Source organism: Heterodontus francisci, chromosome 26 (genome assembly GCF_036365525.1).
Source record: "Heterodontus francisci isolate sHetFra1 chromosome 26, sHetFra1.hap1, whole genome shotgun sequence".
NCBI lineage: Eukaryota > Metazoa > Chordata > Chondrichthyes > Heterodontiformes > Heterodontidae > Heterodontus > Heterodontus francisci.
Window position 1 is genome coordinate 28,387,196 of NC_090396.1, and position 25,190 is coordinate 28,412,385.

Genomic DNA, 25,190 nt, shown 5'->3' on the forward strand with positions numbered 1-25,190 from the left:
AGTTCTGGTCACCACTCTATAGGAAGGATGTGATTGTACTGGAGAGGGTGCAGAGGAGATTCACCAGGATGTTGCCTGGGCTGGAGCATTTCAACTATGAAGAGAGACTGGATAGGCTAGGATTGTTTTCCTTAGAGCAGAGAAGGCTGAGGGGGGTACCTGATTGAAGTATACAAAATTATGAGGGGCATAGATTGGATTGATAGGAAGAAACTTTTTCCCTTAGCGGAGGGATCAATAACCAGGGGCATAGATTTAAGGGAAGGGGCAGGAGGTTTAGAGGGGATTTGAGGGAAAAAAATTTCATCCAGAGGGTGGTTGGAATCTGGAACACACTGCCTGGAGGGGTGGTAGAGGCAGGAACCCTCACAACATTTAAGAAGTATTTAGATGAGCACTTGAAACACCATAGCATACAAGGCTATGGGCCAAGTGCTGGAAAATGGGATTAGAAAAAAAGATGCTTGATGGCCGGCACAGACACGATGAGCCGAAGGGCCTGTTTCTGTGCTGTATAACTCTATAACTCTATGACAGCATAGAGAAGCTTATGCAGTTCTACCTTGAACCTCTGATAAGGAACAAGAGGAGCAGCACCAGCAACACCAGGAGCAGGATCAGCAAACGCATCATCTCCTTAGCCACATGCCACTCTACAGGACAGTGGGGATGGGCACAGAGATCCAGTTCAAAGGAGGAGAGACCCCCAACATAGGGTCTACAGGTAGAGGATTAGCTCTCTTGACATCTGGAGCCTCCTGGAGCAAGAATTCCTTCCCAGTGAACCAGGTGGACAGGCATTGTCAATAGCCATCAAGATTCTATGTCACGGGAGGGCCATCACCCCCAGCGCCCCTGGTGTTCTATGCTGTCTTTTCATGCAAGGAGAGAAAGCAGAGAGTTGTGAGTGTGAGAAATGGATTGAATGGAGAAGGGGGAACATTTATGGAGGTTGACTGTGAGATGGCACAAAGACAAGAGTGAGTGTGAGTGTTGACTGTTCAGAAGGGGATGTGCGGAGGTGCCTGGAGAGAAACAAGCGGAGCCGCAAGGTATGTTGGTCTGAGGAGTGTTGTGCAGGAGAGTGCTGGAAAAGTCAGAATGTGGGGGTTGGTACCTGAAAGTGTTCTGCCCCTCACCTTTCCTGCCCTCCTGAGCTTTAATATCTTGGTGCACTGTCTGCAGGCTGGAGGGACCATACTCCTACTGCTCAATTCCTCGGTCACTTCCATCCACGCCTGCTTGGTTTGAGAGACTGGCACACAGTGAACACCATTTTTGAGGCAAAACGGCATTCCAGGTGCCAGAAAAATGGCTGTTATGGAGTTCTTTTGAAATTTTGCAGCCGAAGAAATTTCGGTCATGTCTGTCATGTTCCTTAGAAATCCAATGTTTTCATGTGTAACCTGCTAGAGTAATATTGAATCAGAAACTTACTCAAACCCACAGTATTACCTTAGTTTCTTCTTCAAGTTGCCTCTTCAATTCCTCAATTTGATGCATAAATCCCTGTTTACTCCTGGTGAGTTGGGATACCATAGTCTCCTTTTCTTCCATCTGTCTGGAAAGTTCAGCTTCGGGGAAATAAAAATAATTGTTCATCTTTTTGTTACAGGAAGCAAAAGAGTATTTTCCAATTGCTTGTTTGTAAGCATTTTGCAGCATAAATGTTACTCATGATTAATATTGTTTTAAAAGCAGGTTTGAAAAATTACCAAATAATACTCACTTTGTTTAATCCACACTGTACAGAAACAACTCACCATTTTCTGAATGTAACCGGGATGATTGCACACTCATGTCATTAATGGAACGCATGTACTCATTATTCTTTGCCTTGATTTCATTTAACTGATCTTCCTGGGTACGATATGTTTTTTCAAGGTTAGCCTATTTGGGAAATATAAAATTATACATTTCTTTTGAAACATTACATTTTGAAGTGTATTCAAAACTCTCTCATGCCACTGCCATATTCGAGTGGTTCCAAACTCTTTTGTTGGTGTGGCTTTATCTTCACTGGGACATCAATCGTATGATTTCCTTTAAGTTTATTTGGTGCATGTATCTCCTGGGGCATTTTTCACAGTTAGTCCTGGGACTGGAGCAGGGCTGTGATGTTCAATTGCCAAACTAGTATGCCTCACTCAGGCCAGTGCTCTGGTATTCTGGGCAGGATTTCCAGACCCTGCCGGGGGCAGGAACAGAGGCGGACTGAACCTAAAAATACTGGTGCCAGCCGGCGTGTCGGTTTCCCGACACCATTCCCGGCTCTGGCCATTTTAGTGGACGCAGGATAAAAACTGGCAGGGCTACCCACCTTCATGCAGAGAGTAACCAATTAAAGGAGACCGAGTGGAATTTGAGAGTTTGAGAGTTTCCCACACCTGTGGGGCCAGTTTAGGTGCTTGGAGGCGGGCACCCAGTGGCAAGCCAAGTAGCCAGCACTCAAGGCAGGTCTTGAGGCCCACCCTGCCTGGGTGCGAGAGCAGCCACATGTCACCCTGTAGAGGCGCTCCCCTCACCCCCTTCACCACCCCTCCCACCCCACCACAGTGGTGGCCTGGCTGCCAGACCGTTTTTAAATTAAAGTTTTAAAAAGGTTGGTGAGTGGGCACCTCCATGTTGAGGCACCCTCTCTGTTGCTTAGCTGCCATCACAGCCTGCTGCTCCTCTCAAGCTGGAAGGCCTCTGATTGGCCCTCCAGCTTCGAGAGCCCACCTGCCGCCCTTAATTGGATAGGGAACTTGTCTCAATACTAATTAAGGTGGTGCCTCCGTGAAAATCCCAAGGAGTGACAGTTTCCTCCCCGGGGGCGGGTTTGGGACACAGAAAAGTCCCAATTCCTGTTTTCCACCCACATGTGGAAAATCCAGCCCTGTGTGTGTGTAACTGGTCTATGTAGGTGTGTCGTTTATTTGGACTTACTTTTGACTTAGATACAGATTCCATATTGCTAGCAAGGTCATCAATTTCCATCTTCAGCTCACTCTTTTCCTTCTCAAGCTTCTGTTTCACGCGTTGCAAGTTGTCGATTTGTTCTCCAAGTTCTGCTACACTATCTGCCTGCTTCTTACGAAGAGCAGCCGCCATTGCTTCATGCTGTAGGGTAGATTCCTCCAGATCGCGGCGCATTTTCTGAAATTCTGCTTCTCGTTTCTTGTTCATTTCAATCTGTGCTGCTGACGCGCCACCAGCTTCTTCTAGTCTCTCACTGATTTCCTCCAGTTCACGGGCATAGTCGGATCTCTGCTTCTCCACCTTAGCACGAGCTGCACGTTCAGCATCAATCTCCTCCTCAAGTTGTTCATTGCGGGCCTAGAAATGTAAACAAGTTAACTGTTTTTCTGAGGATCATATGAGAATAATTCAGTGGAAAATGCTATTTATTCTCACTTTCACGTTACCTGGAGTTCTTTTATTTTTTTATGTAACTGTATGCTTAGATTTTGTTCATCTTGGATTTTGCTTTGAAGCTGGCTGATTTCAAAGTCCTTCCTGTTCAGGAACATTAAAATTAAGAATGAACTGTAAAACTGTGTGGAGAACCAGCAATAAATTTAAATCTATTCCATTGAAAATCTGCATCTACATCTGTAGAAACATAAATCCTGCTCTTTGTGTAAATGATACACACTGGTTTTGATAAAGGACACGGCACAACTGTGTTATCACGGCTGTTTCGACGATACATTACAATATTCTGGGGCAGGATTTCATGCTGGCAACAGGGGTCTCAACATCCAGAAAAAGCAACGCCGAGAATCCTGCATCACCTCTTATATGGAACCCCCGCCAAATCTAGTGCCAATTAGGCACTTAATTGGACAGTGGTGGGCCTTCCACAGGATCAAGGACCCTGACGACGGAAGTCCCGCCCTCAGAGAGCTGCCGGCCTCTGATTGGTTGCTGCCGGTGGTGCACCTACCTAAAGCCCAGGAGCATTGCTGGACCCAAGCCATCGGTAAGTGAGGGCAGGAAGGGTCTCATGGGGTGGGGATCGTGAGGGAGGGGGGTGTAGGAGGGTCGGTAGCAAGAGTAGGGGGGTGGATCTCAGTGGGCCCCCCTTTCCAATTCCGGATCCCTCATTCAGGCACTAAGTGCATTTGGACAAGGGACACCGCACCCACCCCCCAGAGCCGGAAAGCAGCCCGCATGGCTTTTTGTGCCATGCTTCCCATGCAGTGATAGGGCTGCCTGCCGCACAGCTAATTGCTGTGACGGTGGGATGAGGCCTTTAATTGGGCATTAGTTGCCCAGTTAAGGGCCTCAATTGGCGAGAAGGCCTGTGAAAGGCCTGGACTTAATTTTGGTGGAGGTGGGATGGTGGCGAGGTGTTCCCCCCGCCCCCCCGCTGTCCCCCCACCCTGCCCGCCCCCCCCCCCCCACCCCCGGCACCATCCCTGATTTTATGCTCTTCCTGCCTCCAAACCCACCACGGGGGAGAGCATAAAATTCCGCCCTGATGTCTGATCATACAATTTGCACATTATGACTAATCCAGTCTTCCAAATTAACTTTCATTTGATTATATTTCACAATTGAACAAAGTTTTGTATAGCCTTCACAATCCTAACATACAAGGAACTATAACTGTTCCCTGCAAACTTCAGTGCAGATAAATGTAAATGTTTCTCACTTCTTAAGCCTTTCTTCCATTTGTTGTTTGTCATTTTCCAAATCCATTATGGAATCCTGAGAAAGTTTCAGATCGCCTTCCAGTTTCCTCTTGGCCCGTTCAAGGTCCAAGCGAACTTTTTTCTCTTGTTCCAGAGAGCCTTCAAGCTATGAAGGAAGACGGGTATCAAATTGCATCACAAAACACAATATTATGGGATCTGTGCAAATCAGAAATATTGATTTTATACTTAATTTATGGGTATTTACATCATCGACTTGCTGTTCCAGCTTAGCCTTAGTTTTGGTCAGAGCATTGACTTTGTCTTCCTCAGCTTGGAGATCATCTAACACTTGCTGGTGGACCTCTTGCAAGACTTTCTTCTCTTTTGTCAGCTTAACATTGGATTCATCGAGGCAAGTCATTTCCTCTGTGAGATTCTTAACCTGTGTGCAGTAACAATATATAAGACAACACAATGGACCGGAGTTTGCAGTCAGTGATGATGCCAAGGCGCTTTCCACTGACCACAAAGTAAGCCATGCTGAGAGATCTAGTGATCACTGGTGAGAATTTCATCTCTAGCTGTGCAATGATCCAGCAACTGACTGCAGCGTTCTTTACTGGCCATTCACAGCGCGGAGCGGCAGTGATGTCATCACGCTGTCCGAGCAGCCAAAGGATTTGCACAGGCACAGAAACAGGAAACAAAAAGCAGTAAAATAAAATCACTTAACACTTTTTTAACAGAGAAAATTGAAGATTGCGGCATAAACATGGGCTAAACAAAAAGTTAAAATATTCTGAAGAAACTTTTTTTTTAAATTTAGCTTAAAACATCTACTAATTAATCAGTTAACAGCACTCCATGAACATAAAATTATTTTTTCAGGGCAAGTTCTGTTGTTCATCAAATGTTATTAATCACATCACCATTAAAAATCCAATTACACCTGATAGAAATCCCATTAAAAGTTACACCTTGTTCAAACAGCAACGTGGAGGTGGGAAAGTTGAGATTCTCACTGATTTCAGTGATTGCCGGTTCTGGGGGCTGTACAGCCACAGCCTATGTTGGAGCCCTGAGTGACAGACTGCAACTCCAGTATTTCCACATTAATCTGCAGATGTCTGACCTCCTGAAGTTACGGTCAGTTTCAGAGGGAGAATGATGGCGAACACTGACAGCTCACCATCAACCACCACCCCCATGTGTTTCTCCTGCACCGCCTGCCCCCACCCTTGCAAAATCTGAGCCATAGATTCCAAAATCTCATGGTTTGTGGAGCCATCAAATGTGCGCTGCAGGGGTGCAAATTTACACAGTCTTCCTCCATTTTTGTTGCTTGTTCAGAAATTCTGCCTTTAGATGAATTGCTATGGTGGATTGGAGTGTAAATCAAATGTGTAACAACAATTTAGACAATGCACATATGTTGCACTAAGCTCTGATACATCAGGCGTCACAAGCCTGCAAAAGAAGCCCTCGTAATAAAAGTTGGCAGTAGGATGGTGTTCAAGGTTTGGTGACACATGTCAGTCTTTCCTTCAGACAAATACATATTTCTCTTTTTCCTCAAACACTGCCATTTATTGTTTATTTGCCCTTTATTTTTTGGTATTCATACTTTTGTAGGTATTACCAGTGTTATTTTGTAATTTAATTTTAACCTCTGGCTTAATTTTTCCTACCTTACAACTTCACTGTTCATTTTTCTGTGGAACAGTCATGGGGACAAATCTATCATTCACATGGAGCTGGAAGAATGACTGTCAGTAGCAGTAGCTTCAAGCTGATGAAGTCCCATGGCGTTGGAAGCAATCTGGCCATAATCGCCATTATGAGATCCAGTGGATATATTGTCAAAGCCCGTTGAGATTTCACAGGGACAGTCCTCAAGTAGGCTGCAGCTAACTGGGGCAATCTGCCGCAGGAAACATGCAGCGATGCTCTGCAGTCTACAGAATACAGCCAGTAGCGGTTTACAGTCACAACTTTTCTGCCACTCCCCACAGGTGCACGATCCGTAAAGCAGTTGGTTTGCTGTCCACTGATGCATCCAGTGACACCCTAATGCATCATACCATCAACTACATCGACTTTTCCAACCGCCCCCCAGAGCCACAGCAGAAACATTAGAAGGAAATCAGCATTTCCTACACTTATGGCTTACCAAGAGTGCAGAGAATTATTGATTCCACTTGCACAGCCTAAAGCTCCATGCACAATCTGGAAGCTAAAGCAACCATCAGCAATTCTGCTCTCTCAACATCCAGATGGTTTGTGATTGTCAGCAGAGACTCACACACGTCAATAAAAATTTGGAATTAAAAAGCTAGTCTAATGATGACCATGAAACCATTGTCAATTGTTATAAAAACGCATCTGGTTCACTAATGTCCTTGAGGGAAGGAAATCTGCCATCCTTACCTGATCTGGTCTACATATGACTCTAGACCTACAGCAATGTGGTTGACTCTTAAAATGTCCTCTGAAATGGCCTAGCAAGCCACTCAGTTCAAGGGCAATTATTGATGGGCAACAAATGCTGGCTTAGCCATTGACACCCACATCTCGCAAATGAATAAAAAAAAAAGTGCAATTCCCTGCCAGTTAACTCACTGGGGGCAAGGTGGGGGGGTGGGGGTGGGGATGGGTGCAGAATTTTAACCTTGAGGAGTGTGTGGGTTTGGGTGTAGTTGGGAATGAAAACGTGAGTACATTGAGGAGCAGGTTCCAACCCACCAACTTCTAACATTTAACTGGAGCATATTGTGTGGAATACCACACCTCAGCACCTACAGGCAGTGGTCGCGATGGTGGTCCCACGGGCCATCGATCTGGTCGGGGGGTAATGACTGCCGTTCCTCCGGCCTGGGTATTCTGCTGCGGGGAGGTAACTTCACCATCTCCGAAGTTAAGGAGGTGGTGGGCGGCCGCCTCCTCGTAGCAGACGTGATGTACAACAACGCTCCGCTCCGGTTGATCAACGTGTACGCCCCGGTACAACGCAGCGAGCGGCTGACCGTCTTCCAGCAGCTCCCACTGCTGCTGGCAACGTCCAGGCCGGTCATCCTAGGCGGTGACTTCAACTGCATCATCGATGCGGCTGGACGATCCGGCAGTGACGACAGCAAACTGGACGCTACGTCCAGATTCCTAGTAGAAACAGTTAAGGATGCCAAACTGCACGACGTCTTCAGCAAACCTGCAGACGGAGCGCAGCGCAGATACACATGGTCAAGATCGGACGGGTCTGCCCGTTCCAGGATTGACTTCCTGTTTGTGTCCCGTGCTGTCACGGTCGGATCCACCGACGTCAAGCCGGTGTTCTTCTCCGACCACTGCCTCTTACTGGCCGACTGTCACTTACAGGACGACCAGCGGGTTGGCAGAGGGACGTGGAAGCTCAATGCGACACTGCTGACCCCAGAGAACGTTGAGGAACTCAAAAGGGATTACAAAGGTTGGAGGACCGTGAAACCCCTCTTTGAGTCTCCAGTTCACTGGTGGGAAGCAATTAAGGAGAACATCAAGAGGTTCTTCATCCACAAAGGTGTTCAGAAGGCGAGAGGGAGACAGAGGGAAGTGTCCCGACTCCAGAAAATTATGCAAAATCTACTCCGGTTGCAGTCAATGGGGGTCGAGGTCAAGGAGGACCTCCAAGAGGTGAAGAGCCAGCAGGCCTCGCTCTTTGCCAAGGAGGCCTCCAAGATCATCTTCCGGTCCAGAGTCCGCTCCATCGAGCAGGATGAGACGTGCTCGCGTTACTTCTTCCAAAAGGTACACAGAGAGAGCTCTGTTATCAGCAGCCTGAAGGAAGAAGATGGCTCGGTAACGTCTTTGCAGTCCGACATACTAAGGATCAGCAAATCCTTTTATGCTGGGCTGTATGACGCGAAGCCCACAGACAGCAGAGCCTCCCAGTCCTTCCTGTCATCTATCACAGAGGTCTTAGATGACAGCAGGAGGGAGGGACTGGACAAGCCGCTAACTCTGGACGAGCTGACAAAGGCCGTCGAGTCTTTCGAGACGAGTAAAACTCCCGGGAGCGACGGCTTACCGGTCGAGTTGTACTCGGCCCTGTGGGACTGGGTCGGCCCGGACCTGCTGGAAGTATACGAGAGTATGCTCCTGGCCGGCAGCATGTCAGAATCCATGAGAAAAGGCATCATCACCCTCATTTACAAGCAGAAGGGGGAGAGGGCAGAAATCAGAAATTGGCGGCCCATCTCACTGCTTAATGTTGATTACAAGATTCTGTCCAAAGTCATAGCCAGTCGAGTCAAGTCTGCTCTGGAGTTGGTGATTCACCCCGATCAGACCTGTACTGTACCCGGCAGGAAGATCTCTGATAGTCTCGCGCTACTCAGGGATACGATCGCCTATGTACGGGACAGGAGGGTGGACACCTGCCTCATCAGCCTGGACCAGGAGAAGGCTTTTGACAGGATATCGCACACCTACATGATGGACGTGCTTTCCAAAATGGGGTTTGGGGAGGGAATCTGCAATTGGATCCAACTGCTCTACACAAACATCAGTAGCGCAGTCTCAATCAACGGGTGGGAATCGGAAAGTTTCCCGATCAAATCTGGAGTCAGACAGGGCTGCCCTCTGTCCCCGGTCTTGTTTGTTTGCTGTATTGAACCCTTTGCTGAGTCTATTAGGAAGGATGCGAGCATAAGAGGGGTGACAATCCCAGGCAGCGGAGGCACTCAGGTCAAAACCTCCCTGTACATGGATGACGTCGCCATCTTCTGCTCGGATCCGCTGTCCGTGCGCAGACTGGTGAGCATCTGCGACCAGTTCGAACAGGCCTCGGGAGCCAAAGTTAACCACGGCAAGAGCGAGGCCATGTTCTTTGGCAACTGGGCTGACCGATCCTTTGTCCCCTTTACCGTCAGGTCAGATTACCTGAAGGTGCTGGGGATATGGTTCGGAAGGGCCGGGGCGTGCACCAAAACATGGGAGGAGCGAGTAGCCAAGGTACGACAAAAGTTGGGCATGTGGGGGCAGCGATCTCTCTCCATTGTGGGTAAGAACCTGGTCATCAGGTGCGAGGCGCTCACGTTGTTGCTCTACGTGGCGCAGGTCTGGCCCATACCCCACTCCTGCGCCGTGGCAGTCACCCGAGCCATTTTCCGCTTCGTCTGGGGATCTAAAATGGACCGGGTCCGGAGGGACACGATGTTCAAATCTCTGGACAAGGGCGGGAAAAATGTACCCAACGTGGCCCTCATCCTGATGACCACCTTCGTGTGCGGCTGCATCAAGCTGTGTGTAGATCCCCAGTACGCAAACTCCAAGTGTCACTACGTGCTGAGGTTCTATCTGTCCCCGGTGTTGCGAAGGATGGGCCTGGTCACATTGCCGCGGAACTCTCCGTGCAGTTGGGACGTGCCGTACCACCTATCCTTCGTGGAGCAGTTTCTGCGGGAAAACACCTTTGACCACCGGTCCATCAGGCAGTGGTCTGCACGGAATGTCCTCAAGGCCCTACGGGAAAAGGAAACGGTGGATCCTGTCGGATGGTTCCCCGAGCAGACTGTCAAAGTCATTTGGCGGAATGCCTCATCACCAGAACTTTCAAACAAGCACCAAGACGTAGCTTGGCTGGTGGTGAGAAGGGCCCTCCCCGTCAGATCCTTCATGCACACCCGAAGTCTCGCCCCCTCCGCACAGTGCCCCCGCGTTGGCTGTGGTGGGGAAGAGACGGTCGCACACCTCCTCCTGGAATGTGCCTTTGCAAAGCAGGTGTGGAAAGAGATGCAGTGGTTTTTGTCAAGGTTCATCCCAAGCAGCTCTGTAACACAGGAGTCTGTGCTCTACGGGCTGTTCCCAGGGACGCACACCGAGACAAACATCAACTGCTGCTGGAGGACTATCAATTTGGTGAAAGACGCCCTTTGGTCTGCCCGAAACTTGCTGGTCTTCCAGCGCAAAGAGTTGTCCACCACCGAATGTTGCAGACTGGCACATTCCAAGGTCCAGGACTACGTGCTGAGGGACGCACTAAAGCTTGGGGCAGCCGCAGCAAAGGCTCAATGGGGAAAGACCACAGTGTAAGGTTCCCCCACCAAGCTGGACTGAGGGGCTGGATCCATGGGAAACCCCTCGAACTGTATCGTTAATATTCTCAATTGCTGTAAATGTAAAACTGTAATTGACATGACAATTGTGAAACGGAAGGGTTGGGAAGAAACTCATGACAGTATTGAAGGAAACTGATCTCCCTTGCAATGTTTGTATTTTTTGGTGCTGTTTGGAAACTGTTTGGCAATGTAATTTTTACAGATTTTTATGAATAAAGTATATTTTGGAAATCAAAAAAAAAAAACTGGAGCATATTGGTCTGCTTGCATACAATCCCATTGGGACAGGCGGGTTGTCTATTAACATATGCTAATCACTCAGTTGGAGCAATATTTCAACAGACTGTGCACCCACAGGTTTTCCAGGCTTCCTGAAACTCACCATAGAAAGCAAGGTGAGAACACAACAGCAATTGGGAAGACTGATGCAAGCTCATGGAAATATTGCACTAAATACTCAGTACTCACAGCTGCTTTCCTACCTACTAGTGGGAAAGGGTTTGTTCACAGTATTTTGCTGAGAGTTTACTGTCTACACTTTGGAGCATTTCTGAATCATATCAAAATGGGTGGCACTTTGGCTGCCTTAGATTAGACCACAAACAAGTAGCAATATGACCAGCATGATGTTCAGAAACGTGTAGATGGGCATCAGGAGGGCAGGAGGCACTACCTGTGACACAAGGTGTACAAGTAGACTTTCCTTAACTTGTCGGAACATCAGTGTCTCAGAAGGCTCAGGTTATCATATCAGGTGCTGACAGAATCTGCATCATCCTAGAAGAAGAATTGCTGCCTGCTGGACCTGGTGGCCACAAATTATCATTGCCTTCAGCTTTATTGCCGCCAGATCATTGCAGAGTTCTGCCACAGACATATCCAGGATCTCCCAGTCAACGGCGCACAAATGCATAAAACAGTAAACTGATGGGTTGTTTGCCAGGGTGGACAATTATATAAACTTTGCCTTCAATTATGCCAATCAAAATGGGCAGAAACTCGGGTTTGAGGCTCTGGCTGGTTTCCCACAGGTGCAGGACATCAGCAACTTTATACATACATACCTGCCCCCCACCAGATTAACCAGGAGTATCTGTGAATTGCAAGAGCTTCCACTCCATCAATGTGCAGTTGGTGTGAAATCACAAAATAAGTTCTTTATGCGATAAAAACAAGAAATGCTGGAAATACTCAGCAGGTCTGGCAGCAACTGTGGAGAGAGAAGCAAAGTTAACGTTTCAGGTCAGTGACCCTTCATCAGTTCTTTATGCAGGTGTGTGCAAGGAGATGCCATGAGGCTTTTGTTCTGCATCTTGCCAATGTCTTTGGATCTTCAGGCAAACTTATGGGGTGGCTGCTCGAAGCACCCAATTCATACTTGACTGATGAGACCCATCAGAAATCCAACCAACAAAGCCCAACAAAGCTGCCATGTAACAACTAGATGCACTTCAAGTGTCCAGACAGATCTGGAGGTGCCCTTCAGTATGCACTAGCCAGAGGGTATAGAATAGTTATGATGTGCTGTGCTCTGCGCAGCAGTGAGGTTTAGACTTGCAGGGGGAACATGGCACAGAGCAGAGATCCTCTTCGGATGAATCCGAGGAGCAGGAGGAGGAGGAAGAGGAAAACGCAAAGGAGAAAGGTGACGAGGGCAATGCACAAGCCAGCTGTTCACGTTGCTGCCCAGGATACAGGGGAAGCAGTTGCAATAGCTTCTCTTCCCATGCCTCCCCCCACCCGCTGCCACAATGCCCCTAACACAAAGCAATCCTGCAAATAACCAACCGGACCTTGCACCTCCCCCCCATTGGTCCCCATCAGTTCATCAATTCATTATTCCTATTCATCAAACAAATTAGTAGGCAACTTGCTATGCAAGAACCAAGATTGGGCAAGATTGGAAAGTGGTACAAAATAATAAAAGTTATGTAATTGATCTAAAGAATGGAAACTTCACAACATAACATACTCTTAAGCAACTACAAAGTTTTAACCTTTTTCCTACTGCTTCTCCATGGCTCCACCCCTGTGACTTCAGCAGAGGTGGAGGCAGGCTGCTCAGATCCCTGTGCTGATTGCTGAGATGCTGTAGGTTTTGGAACCCTTGAACACTCCTCCAAAGACTGCTCCACCTGTGCCTGTGCAGGGGCAGACTCAGCCATTGGAACATAAGTCAGTATGTTGTGGGGGCAACAGATGATAAGTGGAAGTACTTTGAATGGAGTTCCTACACCTTGGCTTTCTTGAACCAGCCAAACTTCACTGTTACCACTCTGCTAGCGAACACTTTGGTGTAGATCACTGTGGTGCTGTAGGCCAAGATTAAGTTATGTGTCATCCTATTTAAAGCAGCAGATTGGCATCCGGAGTCTGCATGTCGATGGTCAAGGCGTGCATGGATTCTGGTGATTGCTCCGTTTGATATTCAGCTGAGTTGACCACTCTATCGATGCAAGAAGAGATCCTTGCAGTGCCATGTGACATCAGCACACTCATTCTCTGTGCAGTCGTCATCAGTGTGCTTGGTAGGCCTGTCAGTACATTGCACGTTCTCTGCTGCTGCTCATTGATTATCCTATTCATCAGTGGCCCCTGGGGTACAGTATCTATGTCCAGCTGAGCAGAGCTTGGAGAGGGCTTTTGCCTCCAACATGGACTCACCACAACTGTTTACACCACCGCCACTTGCTCTTGCTCACTTGTGAATTGTGAATCACCCAACTATCTGTCTTACTGGTCCCAACAAGGTGTGAGCAGCTGAGCTGGTGCATGGTAATCATGAATCCTGTGATGGGGCACCTTCACAAAGCATCAGCTCCTTTGAGGATTCATCATCCACGAGGGCCATCAACTGCTGCTACACGTATGAAGGCCCAAACAGACTTAAAATGTATGAATTAGTATAAGCAAGGCAAGAATGTCGCAATTTATATTCGGGTGGTGATGGCAAAATGGAAAGATATCTTTTGGAGGAAAAGAACTATACTTTGCTACCATGGCTCATGTCTCCACTAAGAAACTCACTTACAGAGGTAGAGAAACAATACAGTGAAGCACACATCAAAATGAAGACCATCACGGAGCAGATAGGATCTCCCTGGATCGGTCAGGGGTGCTTTACAATATACCCACAAATATTTCAGAAAGTTCTCTGTGAACTGTTATCATTTACGAATACTTTGTCTCCTTACCTTGCTCTTTTTCCTCAGATCAAATATTTATCTATGTATCTTCCCTGGAGCATTCACCTTCTCTGTTATGCCACACCTGGCAGATCAAATGGGGCTTCTTAGACTTCCTCTCAAGGCTAAAGATGATCTTTCTACATTGTTGTACCCACTAATTAATGCTTGCAAGGCATCATCTTCAATGAAGATTTTTCTGGTCTTCTTTCACCATTGTAGGCTTCAAAATTCAGCACCTGAACACAGCCTTCCACAAATATGACAGGCATTCATACCGTTTAGGTAGCCTAATAGACTTGTTCTAGAAATTAAATTCTTTAAGATCCCAGGTGTTTGTAATTGTCTGCTTATAAATGAAGGATTCAGGCCAGAAAAAACAAGAAGTACGGAATTCTCCACAGTATGTGTCTTTTTGGTGAAAAGTAAGTAGTGTAAACAAGGTATATGCTGAACCGAGTTCAGCATAAAGTGCAAACACAGAGCATTTTCTTTACTTAAAAGTGTTCATGAAATACGCTAATACTTAACCATAGCATCCAAAATGATTGTGCTTACTTTGTTTTCGGTGGAATGCAAATTTTTTTCCACTTTGGCTAATGTGAGCTCCAAGTCGTCAATGTCTTTCTTCAGTTCTGAGCACTCATCTTCAAGTTTCCTTTTCTTGGCTGTAAGCTCAGCGTTCGTTTCCTCTTCATCCTCTAGTCGCTCATTTATCTCTTTAACCTTAGCCTCAATCTGAATTTTGTTTTTTATCAGTTGGTCACACCTTTCCTCAGCATCTGCTAAACTTTCAATTTCCTTAAAAATAAAAAAGTGCTTTCAGTGCAACTAATTTTTGAATACCATAAAGGTTAATTTAACTTTCTAAAATGTTAATTTGCATACCGCTTGCACTTGCATCTGTAGGTCATTCTTTTCCTGCAGAAGGCCAACCATGTTCTCCTCCAGTTCTTTTTTTCTTCCTTCAGATTTGGAAAATGCTTCTTTAAGCTTCTCAAACTCCTCTTTCATGTTTTGCATATCCTTTTCAGCTTGTGCGCTCCTCAAAAGAGGTTTGATCTTGAAAAACAGTTTCATCCATGACCAATGCTTAACATTCATGAATGAACGGATGTTGTACTGGAGAGTGAAAATAGCCTCCCTGTGTAAAGCAATTAATAAGATTTTTTTTTTCAAACAAGTTTATTATTTAAATTAAGACTATCGCAGGTTGTAAACTGTTCTCGTGTACCTTCTTTGCATCATCCTCTGAAATTCTACTCGCATTAAGTAACCATGACATCTCGCCTGTATGCGGGTAATAAGGTCAGTCAACCTTTCATCTCTCATATCTTCAAGAGCACCCAGGATACCAGCTTTGAAGAATACCTGCAAGTGCAGAAAATATCTTCAAGAGTGACATCTTTTTATTCAATTACACAGCTGTTTGTGAAGTTTAATTGTTTTACTAATGTAAATTGGGACTTTACCTTAGTGTGCCCAAATTTATATTGGGTATGATCAATGTTAATTGAGGCTAGGAGTTTCTCAGAAGCCTTCTTGCTGTCAATAAAGTGACCCTCTGGGATAGCACTTGCATTGAGTACTCTGTACCTGTTTATTTTAAAATAAGTATTGTCATATTCCCACACATTTGCCTTTTTCACATTTAATTTATGCCCAACAGATCTTTGGATGAAAAATATTAAAGCTTGCAAATTATGTTACAGTGAATTTGTTACGACCGAGGCAGGAGCAATGCACTGTCAATTCAGTCCCAATACTCCACAGATCACAGAATATTATTAAAGTTTTCCCACCTAACTGGAAAACAGCCAAATTAAACACTTTATTAAACCCCACAATAAAATACACCAATCCAGGTATCTTTAGACAACAACAAATTAACAATTTATTAATAAACTAAATCTTAAACACTATTAAGATAAACCTATGTCTTATTTATCCTAACCCCCATGCACACACACATACATCAAAAAAATCAATTGTTAACCGGTTTTACAAATGGTGTTTCTTAGGAATAAAAATAAGTAGCTGGGTTGTCAGTCCTGGTAAGTTACATTCCCAGTTGATGAGGTGCTCCAGAGTAGAGTAATCAGATGCCACTCGAAGTCTCCAGGCAAATTTGATGAAACAGTGATTAATAGATAAGCGTTCAAAGTATTTCAGCTGGCGTCACAAAGTTATTTCAATGAGAAGCACAGTGATAGGTCTACTTGGATTTTAAAATCGGCAGTCTTTTGGTAAAAACTTTACTGAGAATTCCAGCAAACACAAATAGGCAATAGAGAGAGTTGCTTCTGTAGCAGACATCTCAGAGTTTCAAAATAAAATGGAATTTACTACCTCCAACAATGAAAATTGTTCTTTTTCAGGGTTTTTTTCCCTCCTTAGGCAAACACAGTCTGAGCTCAATGTAGATTTTCTGCTAAGAAATAGACAGCTTGGGCTGGATTTTAAAGTCCCTCCACCATCGGAAACGTTGGCGGGGAGGCAATGAAGATCAGTGTGGTGGAGGCCCACCACCGACCCCGACAGCAACGGGCTCCATGCTGATCTCGGCAGCGGCGACAAATTCTCATGGCGGCCACCCCACCGCTCAGCAACAGCACCCCCCATTTAAATATGGAAAGTACTTTGCATACCGGAATTAATGAGGATCCCGCCGCCTCCTAAATCACCTCACTGATCTTAATTCTGGCGGCCGACAATGCCACGCCTTCGAATCCCCATTTGGGGTAACGTGGCGTGACACCTGTGAGGAGGAGGGAGGAGGATTTCTTCTCTGCACGGGAGTGGGGAGCGAGGTTAAAACGATGTGGATTGGTCAGGGGTGTGATGGGAAGGGGTAAAGGGCAAAGTTGCTGAACTTTGGAGGGGGGAAGGCCAAATTCTAAATATCCACATTCTGGGGTGGTGGGGGGGAAGGGCACCAATGGCTGGAAATGCTATAGGGGGTGCTGGGAAAATGCATTTCAACATTATGAAATTGTATGTGACTTACCTGGCCCTTTAAATTTAAAATGTCCATGAAGGGCTGTAAGCCCTTTAAAAATGGCACAGTGCCTGCGCATTGGTGCTGGACACCGTTGCCTGCGACTGCTCACCTGCCCCCTGTGCGACTTCGCGGGGGCGGGCACCGCGGCCATGGAAATGAGCCGCCGCATTTGAAATCGCGGTGGCTCCGCGATGCGGTGCCCGTGCGGGCAGGGCACATTTTTTTACCTCTGCCACCTACTTCAGCGGCGGACTCTTATAATTCAGCCCCTTCTTTTCATTGTACAGCACGCTTTGTTTCTCTCCAGTAAAGCCAGTCATTACCTACAGTTAAAAGTTACAGTACACCATGTGACCTTCTCACTCTCCTGCTGTGGCCTAGGAAACAGGTGCAGCTGGCACACTGTGCCCCCTTAGTTTTTAAAGGCACACTGTTTTAAACAGAGTCTTAAAGGCACACTGTTTTAAACAGAAAAATAATGACACTTTCATGACAATTGTAAACAACTTCCTTAGGAGCAGAGTAAACTGGGCATGCCATTGTTTTTATTATACCTGACATTTACAAACTGCATAACATTTTATGTTGCATATGACATGTTATAAACTCTAGCTAGTTACCTTTGTTTGAAGTCTGCATAGAGGATTCTGCTTGGGTATCCCTTTCTGCAGATTCTGATACCCTCGAGCACACCATTACACCTCAGCTGGTGCATGACTAGTTGATTGTTGATTTCACCTGTGTTGTGGTAAGAATGCAATGATATTTTCTATTACTTCTTTTTCACAAATAGAGAGAAAGAATAAAATTGATCACTGAAACTTACCTGGAGTTTTTGTTTCATTTGGAATAATGCAACGCACAAAGTGTGGGTGTGTGGTTCTCAAGTTAGCCATCAGCTTGTTCAGGTTTTCCTGTATCAAACAACGAATTGAATAACCGATAGCAGTTAATTTCTTGTCTGAGCTTCACAATTAACCGTAAGCAACCAACTATTGTCAATGTTTTATTACCATGCCACAGTATAGGTTTATTTATGAAGACTGGTATTAACAGTACAGTTAGAAGAAAAGAGTTATATAAGGAACTTACCCTAAAGACTGCAGACACTGTTTGGAAGGAAGAACCCTTTTTCTTGGCACCTTTTTTCACTGTACCTTCTATAAAGTATATATTTTATTGTCATAATCAATTCATAGTAAGCAATTGTCCAATAAATTATTCTAATGTAGTAAAGAATGCAGAACTTAGAATGTCTAACTTCTAATGTCTTTTTCAAATAAAGTAATTGATTTTTGGATGATATTTATTGCCCATTTCTAGTTGCCCTGAGAGGGTAGGTGGAGGATTATCTTCTTGAGCTGCTGCAATCCTCACTGTGCTGGCGATCCATTGGTGGTATTTTTCATAGCAGAATGGAATGGCATTAAGAGTCTCAGCACTAAATAGGGACATTAGTGAACCAGTTTGAATTTTAAAAATTGTGATGCTAGCCCACAAATTACCAGGGTTGCTGCCCATGGGAGTGGCAGTGGAATTCAACTTACAACTTCTGGGTTACTGTTTAGGACCATGACCACTGAACTACTGTGTGATTGTTATTTTATATACCTGGATTTATATATTGTTAGAAATGCTTTCAAACTCTTCGGTGGATTATAGCTTTGTACCTCGTTTTACGTATTGGTATGTCCTTTAAAAAGCAATAATTATTGTCAGCATACATTTGATCTATCTTACATTTGTTTTAATATTGATAATCTATTCAAAAGGGTTCATATTTGTGCCCTGCCAAACCTTATTTTAAAATTTTATTGTTCAAAATAATAATGCAAAATATATGTTACCTGCAGATGATGCGTAAATAGTATAGAGGTGTGCAAGAACCTTAACTGAAGATTTCTGGTATAGTCCGATTACAGTTTCATTCAAAGGGTCCTTATTCTTGTCCAGCCAAGAATTAATATTGTAGTCCACAGTGCCCGCATAATGGATCAAGGAGAAGTGAGCTTCAGTCTTTCCTTTAGTAACCCTGGGCTTCTGGAAATTTACTGACTTTCCAAGATGCTGATCATACAGTTTGTTCTTGAACGTCATATCTGTAGCCTTGGGGAACATGCATTCCTCCTCAAGGATTGAGAAGATGCCCATAGGCTTTGAATTCATAAAAAGAAACAAAGTACATTAATTATCTCTATTCATACAGTGAGAAATCCATACTCGAACTTTACATGAAAGTATATACATAAGAACGTCCACTTGGCCAAGCACCAGTTGGCACCCAGCACCCATGAAACCAAACCTTGAAAAGTGAACCAAAACCATGAGGAGAGAAGGGGAGAGCAAGGTCAACATTGGCAAAGGAACTTGGTGAGATAAAAAATCTACAAAATATCGTCTTACCTTTTCAATGAGTTCAATGCAAGCAGCCAGATCCATACCAAAGTCAATGAATTCCCATTCAATTCCTTCCTTTGTATATTCCTCTTGTTCTAAAACGAACATGTGGTGGTTAAAAAACTGTTGCAGTTTTTCATTAGTGAAGTTGATACAAAGTTGTTCCAGGCTGTTGAACTGGGGAATGGCACAATGTGTTAGTATAATTGTCATAGATTTCACACTTGATGAATAAATATTGTCATTGTCAGACTGAGAATTTCACCTCAAAAATTTCAAAGCCTGCAATATCCAAAACACCAATGAAATGTTGCCTGGGTAGCTTTGTATCCAATTGCTGATTAATTCGCTGCACCATCCATAAGAATAACTTCTCATACACTGACTTTGTCAGAGCACCCACCGCAAAGTATACCTGAAACAAAAGAAAATTAATGCTTCCGTTTCGATAAAGCCTATTGCTAAAATTGTGCAGACTTCCTCTTTTCCAGCCAATGCATTACCTGTTGTACAGTCTGGCCTTTGGTAACAAACTCATTGCCGACTTTTACTCTTGGAAAACATAATGCTTTGAGAAGATCTGCTGAGTTTAGACCCAGAAGGTAAGCAACTTTATCAGCAACTGTAAAAGAAACATAAATTGGCTGTAAATGACATGTTTCTGGTTTATCCCTAATTGTAAACATTTGCCAATCATACAACATATGATTTTTGTTTGTGCATTTAAATTTGCATTCTTTATCTGTTACTGACATGCTTCCATTGGTGTCAACAATAGCTCAGTGGTACCACCCTCACCTCTAAGTAAGAAGATTATGGGCTGAATTTTATTCGCACTCCATGACGGCGCGCTTTGAACTCGGCGGCCTTCCAACATGAAAGTGCTGCCGAGGAGCCCCCGCGATATTACGTGCGGGGACTCATTTAAATAGAGAAGGCGAAGAGGTCACCCCTGATGACATAGAGGGGGCAGCCGCCGCATACCCGGCAACAGCGTCCGACGCCACCATGCCGGTACTGGCACCATTTTTAAAGGGCTTTAAGCCCTATTGAGATTTTAATTTTTAAAGGGACCAGGGCTTTAACTTTTAATAAGAACATTACATTTAACATAAAACAGCCACTTCCACCCCCCACCCCCCCAAATGATCACACAATAAATTTATTTCCCCCTCCCCTCTGAAAAACCATTCTTGACAGTCCCAACCCTTAGACCCTAAACTTTGGACCCAGCAACCCCTTCCCACCATTCCCGCAGCCAATGAAAAATGTTTTCCCCACTCCTCCACCCCTTCCACCCTGAAAAGTTTATTCCTCCCCTCTCCCCACCAGGGTCTCGCCTCGGAACTCTGTACGGAGTTCCGAAGGCACGCGAAGGACAAACGGCGGCCATAAGATAGGCGTGGGATGGCCATCGCCTGCAGGTAAGTTTATTTGCATCTCATATAGGTTCATTTTAATATACTGATGAAGGGCCCGCCATCAGGCAGCGGGTGGGGCCGCACCGAGGTCCCCCCACCACCAGTAATATGCAGCAGGCGCTTCTCGACGTCTCGGGTCGAGGCAGGCCTCTCCCTGCAGAATTTTACTGGCCTGGACGCCGCGACCTGTGGTGCAAGGGGCTGGTAAAATTCAGCCCTATGAGTCTATCCAACGCCAGAGACTTAAGCACAAACATCTAGTTTGACACTGCAGTGCAGTACTGAGGGAGTGTTGCACTGTCAGAGATGCCGTCTTTTGGATGAGGCATTTAACTGAGGCCCCACATACCCTCTCAGGTAGATATAAAAGAGCACTTTTTGAAGAAGAACAGGGTAATTCTTACCAATATCCTGGTCAATATTTATCACTTAAACAACATCAATAAAACAAATAATTTGGTAATAATGACATTGATTTTTGAGAGATCTTGCCTTGGGACATTCTGAGGTTGTAAAAAACACTGTATAAAAACAAATCTTTCCTTTTCTATTGGTCTTGTGTGATTGATTTATTATTACATTTGGGTCTTGAATAATGTCTAGTGGAGGATACAATAGGTTAAGATGTTTTTTCACTTTTCATTTCAAATCCAACACAATCTATCCAGATATTATGTTATTATACAAATTGAGACCAGCACCAGTTTACAATGATTCAGAGCTCCGTGTGGCCAGTTGTATGCTCAGCTCCATACTACCTGCAGTCAGCATTTTGTGCATAAATATTCAGGGCACTGCTCACCTATGTCAAAATGCCAGTTCAATTTTTAATGTTAATGATGAGATGGTTGGATAACTATAACTTTGGTAAAACTAGGTCAAACATCTCTGCTGTGTAGTGACTGTAATTTTCCCATATGAAACAACCTTGGACAGTCTTGTAGTTTCTAACAGGTATGAATCCACAGTGCAAAATTGTCCTGGTTAGACACTAATTAGCTGGCTTATCCTAATAGCCTCGAAGAATGGCTGGTATTAGAGCTGGAAATGTCACAATAATGGCAGGGGCTAATCTTTTGAGTTGGGGTACAGCACATTATTCGAGAATATAATGTTTTAAATTCTGCTGCTGAACACGAGGTATCTGACCTCGCAATGTTTGATCCTGACATTAGATAATTAAAGTGGATAAATTGTTCCACTGACCAAAATATCCAGTACAAAATTCACCCTTTTTAAGGAAGCCAGCAAAAGACTTTCTATGCTGTATTCCATTCACCTGTTTATCATTTGTATCTAAAGTAATCCATGCATATTTGCTAGCATTCAGTCTTTGCTGATGTTTATTTATGGGATCTATTTAAAATAATTTAAGAACAGAGCACTTTCCATGTAAAATATAGCAAGTGTTTTGAATTAATATACCTTCTGTGCCATCAGGCTCAGCCTGTTCTTCCCTTGGCCTCTGTTTGAACTTCATGTTGCCATGGTGCATTGTTGCACCAGTAATTTTGTAGATGCTGTTTTTTTCATCATTGGTGAAACCCAAGATATCAATAGCTTGCTACAAATTCAAGGAGATAATATTACAATCTGTTGATTAAAATTCAGCTGCTATCATATTAATTGATGCATGCCCTACTTACATCAGTGGCTAGCAATTCTTCTTGGTCATCAATACCCGGAACTGTAATGTCACCCTGACAGACATAAGGATAATCATAGGGATTTGTGGTGATAAGAAGCATTTCTAAAGCAAAGTAGATGATAGAGGATGTTTTAAACTGAAGTAGCATAATGAATGGAAATACAAATATATGCAAAAACCATATAGGGGTTTCAAAAAAGTGTAAAGGATTAAGAGGCTCCTTACCAATAAGTTCTGTTTTTTTGTTGGATATAATCTGGTAGAAAATGTGATAACTTCTTTCACCTGGTTGTTGGAATGTTACTCTGGATTTTTCCAACAAGTCTGGATGGGAATTCAGACCAGTTAAGTCTCCGTCTCAAGTCTATCAATACGTTAATTTACCTTTAAATTAATCAGATTCAAAACACTTACACGTTTCAATGTCTGCTGAAGCCAATTTTGCCGTGGTCCCAAAGTGGATTCTGATAAATTTGCCCTTCAGAATAAAACAAAGTGAATTCAGAGATTTTAATACTTTTTTATTTCATATGGAGATGATTGAATGCCATCAATTTTTTTCACAAAAATAGCATGAGTTTTTTTTTTAGTATTGATTAATTCGATATATGTATTTCCATTTCAACTTACAAAACGAGATGAGTTGTCATTCCTTATCGTCTTGGCATTACCAAAGGCTTCCATCAATGGGTTAGCCTGGATAACTTGATCCTCCAGGGTTCCCTAATGGGTACATTTTGTTTACAGTTAACAGTTAACTACATTGAGATACAAACACAATGAAATATAGTTTTGTATTAAATTATTATCTTCTTGCATACTTTTGCCTTTGCCATTTCATCTTTCTTCTTGCCCACATCACCAATAGCTGCAATTAATGCAAAGTACTGGATGACACGTTTAGTGTTCACAGTCTTTCCGGCACCAGATTCTCCGCTGAAAAGCACAAAAATTATCATACCTCCCATACCATTCCTTAAGTGAGTTAGAGGACATGCCATTTTATATCAATAAATTCCATTTTTATAGCGCCTTTAACATAGTAAAATATCCCCAGGCTCTTAAAAAAGACCATTATCAAACAAAATTTATTACAGAGCTACATTTAGAAAAGGTGACCAAAGGCTTGGGCAAAGAGGTAGGTTTTAAGGACAGTCTTAAAAGTGGAGAGAGAGAGTGGAGAGGTTTGGGGGGAGAATTCCAGAGATTAAGGCCTAGGCAGCTGAAGTCACAGTTGCCAATGATGGAGCAGTGAAAACTGGGGATGTGCAAGAGATCTCGAGGGAGACAGAAGGAGGTTGCAGAGATGAGGAGAGGCGAAGCCAACAAGGAATCTGAAAACAAGAATGAGAAATGTAAAATTGAGGCATCGCCAGTGTAGCTCAGCTAGCACAGAGTGGATGAATGAACGGGACCTGGTGAGAGTTAGGATAGGAACAACAGAGTTTTAGACGAGCTCAAGTTTACAATAGGGCATTATCAACAAGATATGACAGAAAGTGTTATTGGAAGTGTGATACAGAGAGTGTTTGCTATCTGCAAGAATTTAAATATATTATAGATTATATGTCTATACATAGATGTATAGCTAGTGACAGAGATTCCTAGACTTGTGTAAATCATTTACTTACGTGATCAAGATAGACTGGCTTTCACGTTCTGTAAGATGAAAAATCAAAAAGGAAGAGTGTTGTTAGAAATTCCATTCCACTCAATTTTAAACTGAAGTTAAGCTGTAAGTCTTGCAAATTCCCTGCAATTATTAAACAAAATATATAAAAATTGATATATAAACACTTATTAAATATGTAGAAAATTAACAAGTTACCCGTTAACATGGCCTGATAAGCACCGTCAGAGACGGAGAAGATGTGGGGAGGAGCCTCCTGTCGTTTCTTCCCTTTATAGCCAGCCACAACCTCTTTATTATAGACTGGTAACCACTTGTAGGGGTTCACAGTGATGCAGAACAACCCAGAGTATGTCTTAAAAAAGCAACAATCAATTAATGTTGGTACTTTGTGGCTTAAACTAGATTTTTAAAAACAAATATTGAAGGTGTCCTTACATAGATCATCCAGGCTGAGTAACGTTCTTTGAGATTATACAGCACACATGCTTCATTCAGGTGAGTCATCATGGACATATCCTCAATTTTGTCATATTTTGGAGGGTTCCTTGGGAAGACATCACTGGGTTTCAGGGCAATCGTCTGAAATATGGTAAGAGTAATTATAATATAGTTTTATCAGGCGTGATGCCAAAATTGGAAATCAGATAAGCAGTCCTATCTATTAAAAATTGCTGGGTTTCACCAACCTTCCCATCTGTTTTTTCCACTTCAACCTTGGTACTGTTTTGGCTCTTAATTTTTCCTTTTACGTATACCAACTTTGGGTCAGTCACATAACAAGCAGTTTTGGCATCAAAGGGCCTGTTCTGTGCTTCAATTTGCTCCTTCTCAGATTTGCGGAGATATGGAGCAGCCACTCCAAAGATTTTCATGCCCTCAAAACTCATGGTCGCTGTGTAAAAGTTCAGTGATTTCAATGTATTGTAATTACAAGTGAAATTGCAAACATATCCAAATTTGGCCATTAATGGTATTTGGTTCTAAGTTTCTGCTTGTTTCCTCTAGTTAAATCAACATAATTCATGCACAATTGGCCTGATCAACGCAAAATATCATGGAATTTTAAGCGTAAGTTAGTTATGCCCAAAACTCACCAACATGAAAGTTTCTGCAATCTTTTTCGCTGATTAAAAAAAAACTACTGTGCCTGAAGCCAGCCCAGCCAGCAAAATTGCAGGCCTCCATTCAAAA

The 25,190-nt window shown here is 43.9% G+C and overlaps 1 protein-coding gene across 1 annotated transcript in view; it reads right to left on the minus strand.

The window, feature by feature from the left end:
- The window catches only part of LOC137384500 (myosin-4-like), a 38,759-nt gene extending 13,873 nt beyond the window's left edge, over nucleotides 1-24,886 (minus strand). Inside the window, exons 1-27 of the mRNA XM_068058638.1 lie at nucleotides 24,686-24,886; nucleotides 24,435-24,578; nucleotides 24,195-24,351; nucleotides 23,998-24,025; nucleotides 23,188-23,302; nucleotides 22,997-23,089; nucleotides 22,781-22,844; nucleotides 22,592-22,690; nucleotides 22,365-22,468; nucleotides 22,144-22,282; nucleotides 19,801-19,919; nucleotides 19,563-19,712; nucleotides 19,304-19,474; nucleotides 18,748-19,054; nucleotides 17,993-18,060; nucleotides 17,727-17,814; nucleotides 17,521-17,638; nucleotides 15,372-15,495; nucleotides 15,134-15,270; nucleotides 14,788-15,043; nucleotides 14,458-14,700; nucleotides 4,888-5,064; nucleotides 4,640-4,785; nucleotides 3,408-3,498; nucleotides 2,929-3,318; nucleotides 1,764-1,890; nucleotides 1,456-1,574 (exon numbers count right to left, since the gene is read on the minus strand). Of these exons, the coding sequence (XP_067914739.1) occupies nucleotides 1,456-1,574; nucleotides 1,764-1,890; nucleotides 2,929-3,318; nucleotides 3,408-3,498; nucleotides 4,640-4,785; nucleotides 4,888-5,064; nucleotides 14,458-14,700; nucleotides 14,788-15,043; nucleotides 15,134-15,270; nucleotides 15,372-15,495; nucleotides 17,521-17,638; nucleotides 17,727-17,814; nucleotides 17,993-18,060; nucleotides 18,748-19,054; nucleotides 19,304-19,474; nucleotides 19,563-19,712; nucleotides 19,801-19,919; nucleotides 22,144-22,282; nucleotides 22,365-22,468; nucleotides 22,592-22,690; nucleotides 22,781-22,844; nucleotides 22,997-23,089; nucleotides 23,188-23,302; nucleotides 23,998-24,025; nucleotides 24,195-24,351; nucleotides 24,435-24,578; nucleotides 24,686-24,886 (3,975 nt within the window). The remainder of the gene's footprint in view (nucleotides 1-1,455; nucleotides 1,575-1,763; nucleotides 1,891-2,928; nucleotides 3,319-3,407; nucleotides 3,499-4,639; nucleotides 4,786-4,887; nucleotides 5,065-14,457; nucleotides 14,701-14,787; nucleotides 15,044-15,133; nucleotides 15,271-15,371; nucleotides 15,496-17,520; nucleotides 17,639-17,726; nucleotides 17,815-17,992; nucleotides 18,061-18,747; nucleotides 19,055-19,303; nucleotides 19,475-19,562; nucleotides 19,713-19,800; nucleotides 19,920-22,143; nucleotides 22,283-22,364; nucleotides 22,469-22,591; nucleotides 22,691-22,780; nucleotides 22,845-22,996; nucleotides 23,090-23,187; nucleotides 23,303-23,997; nucleotides 24,026-24,194; nucleotides 24,352-24,434; nucleotides 24,579-24,685) is intronic.
- Between the last annotated feature and the right edge of the window lie 304 nt (nucleotides 24,887-25,190).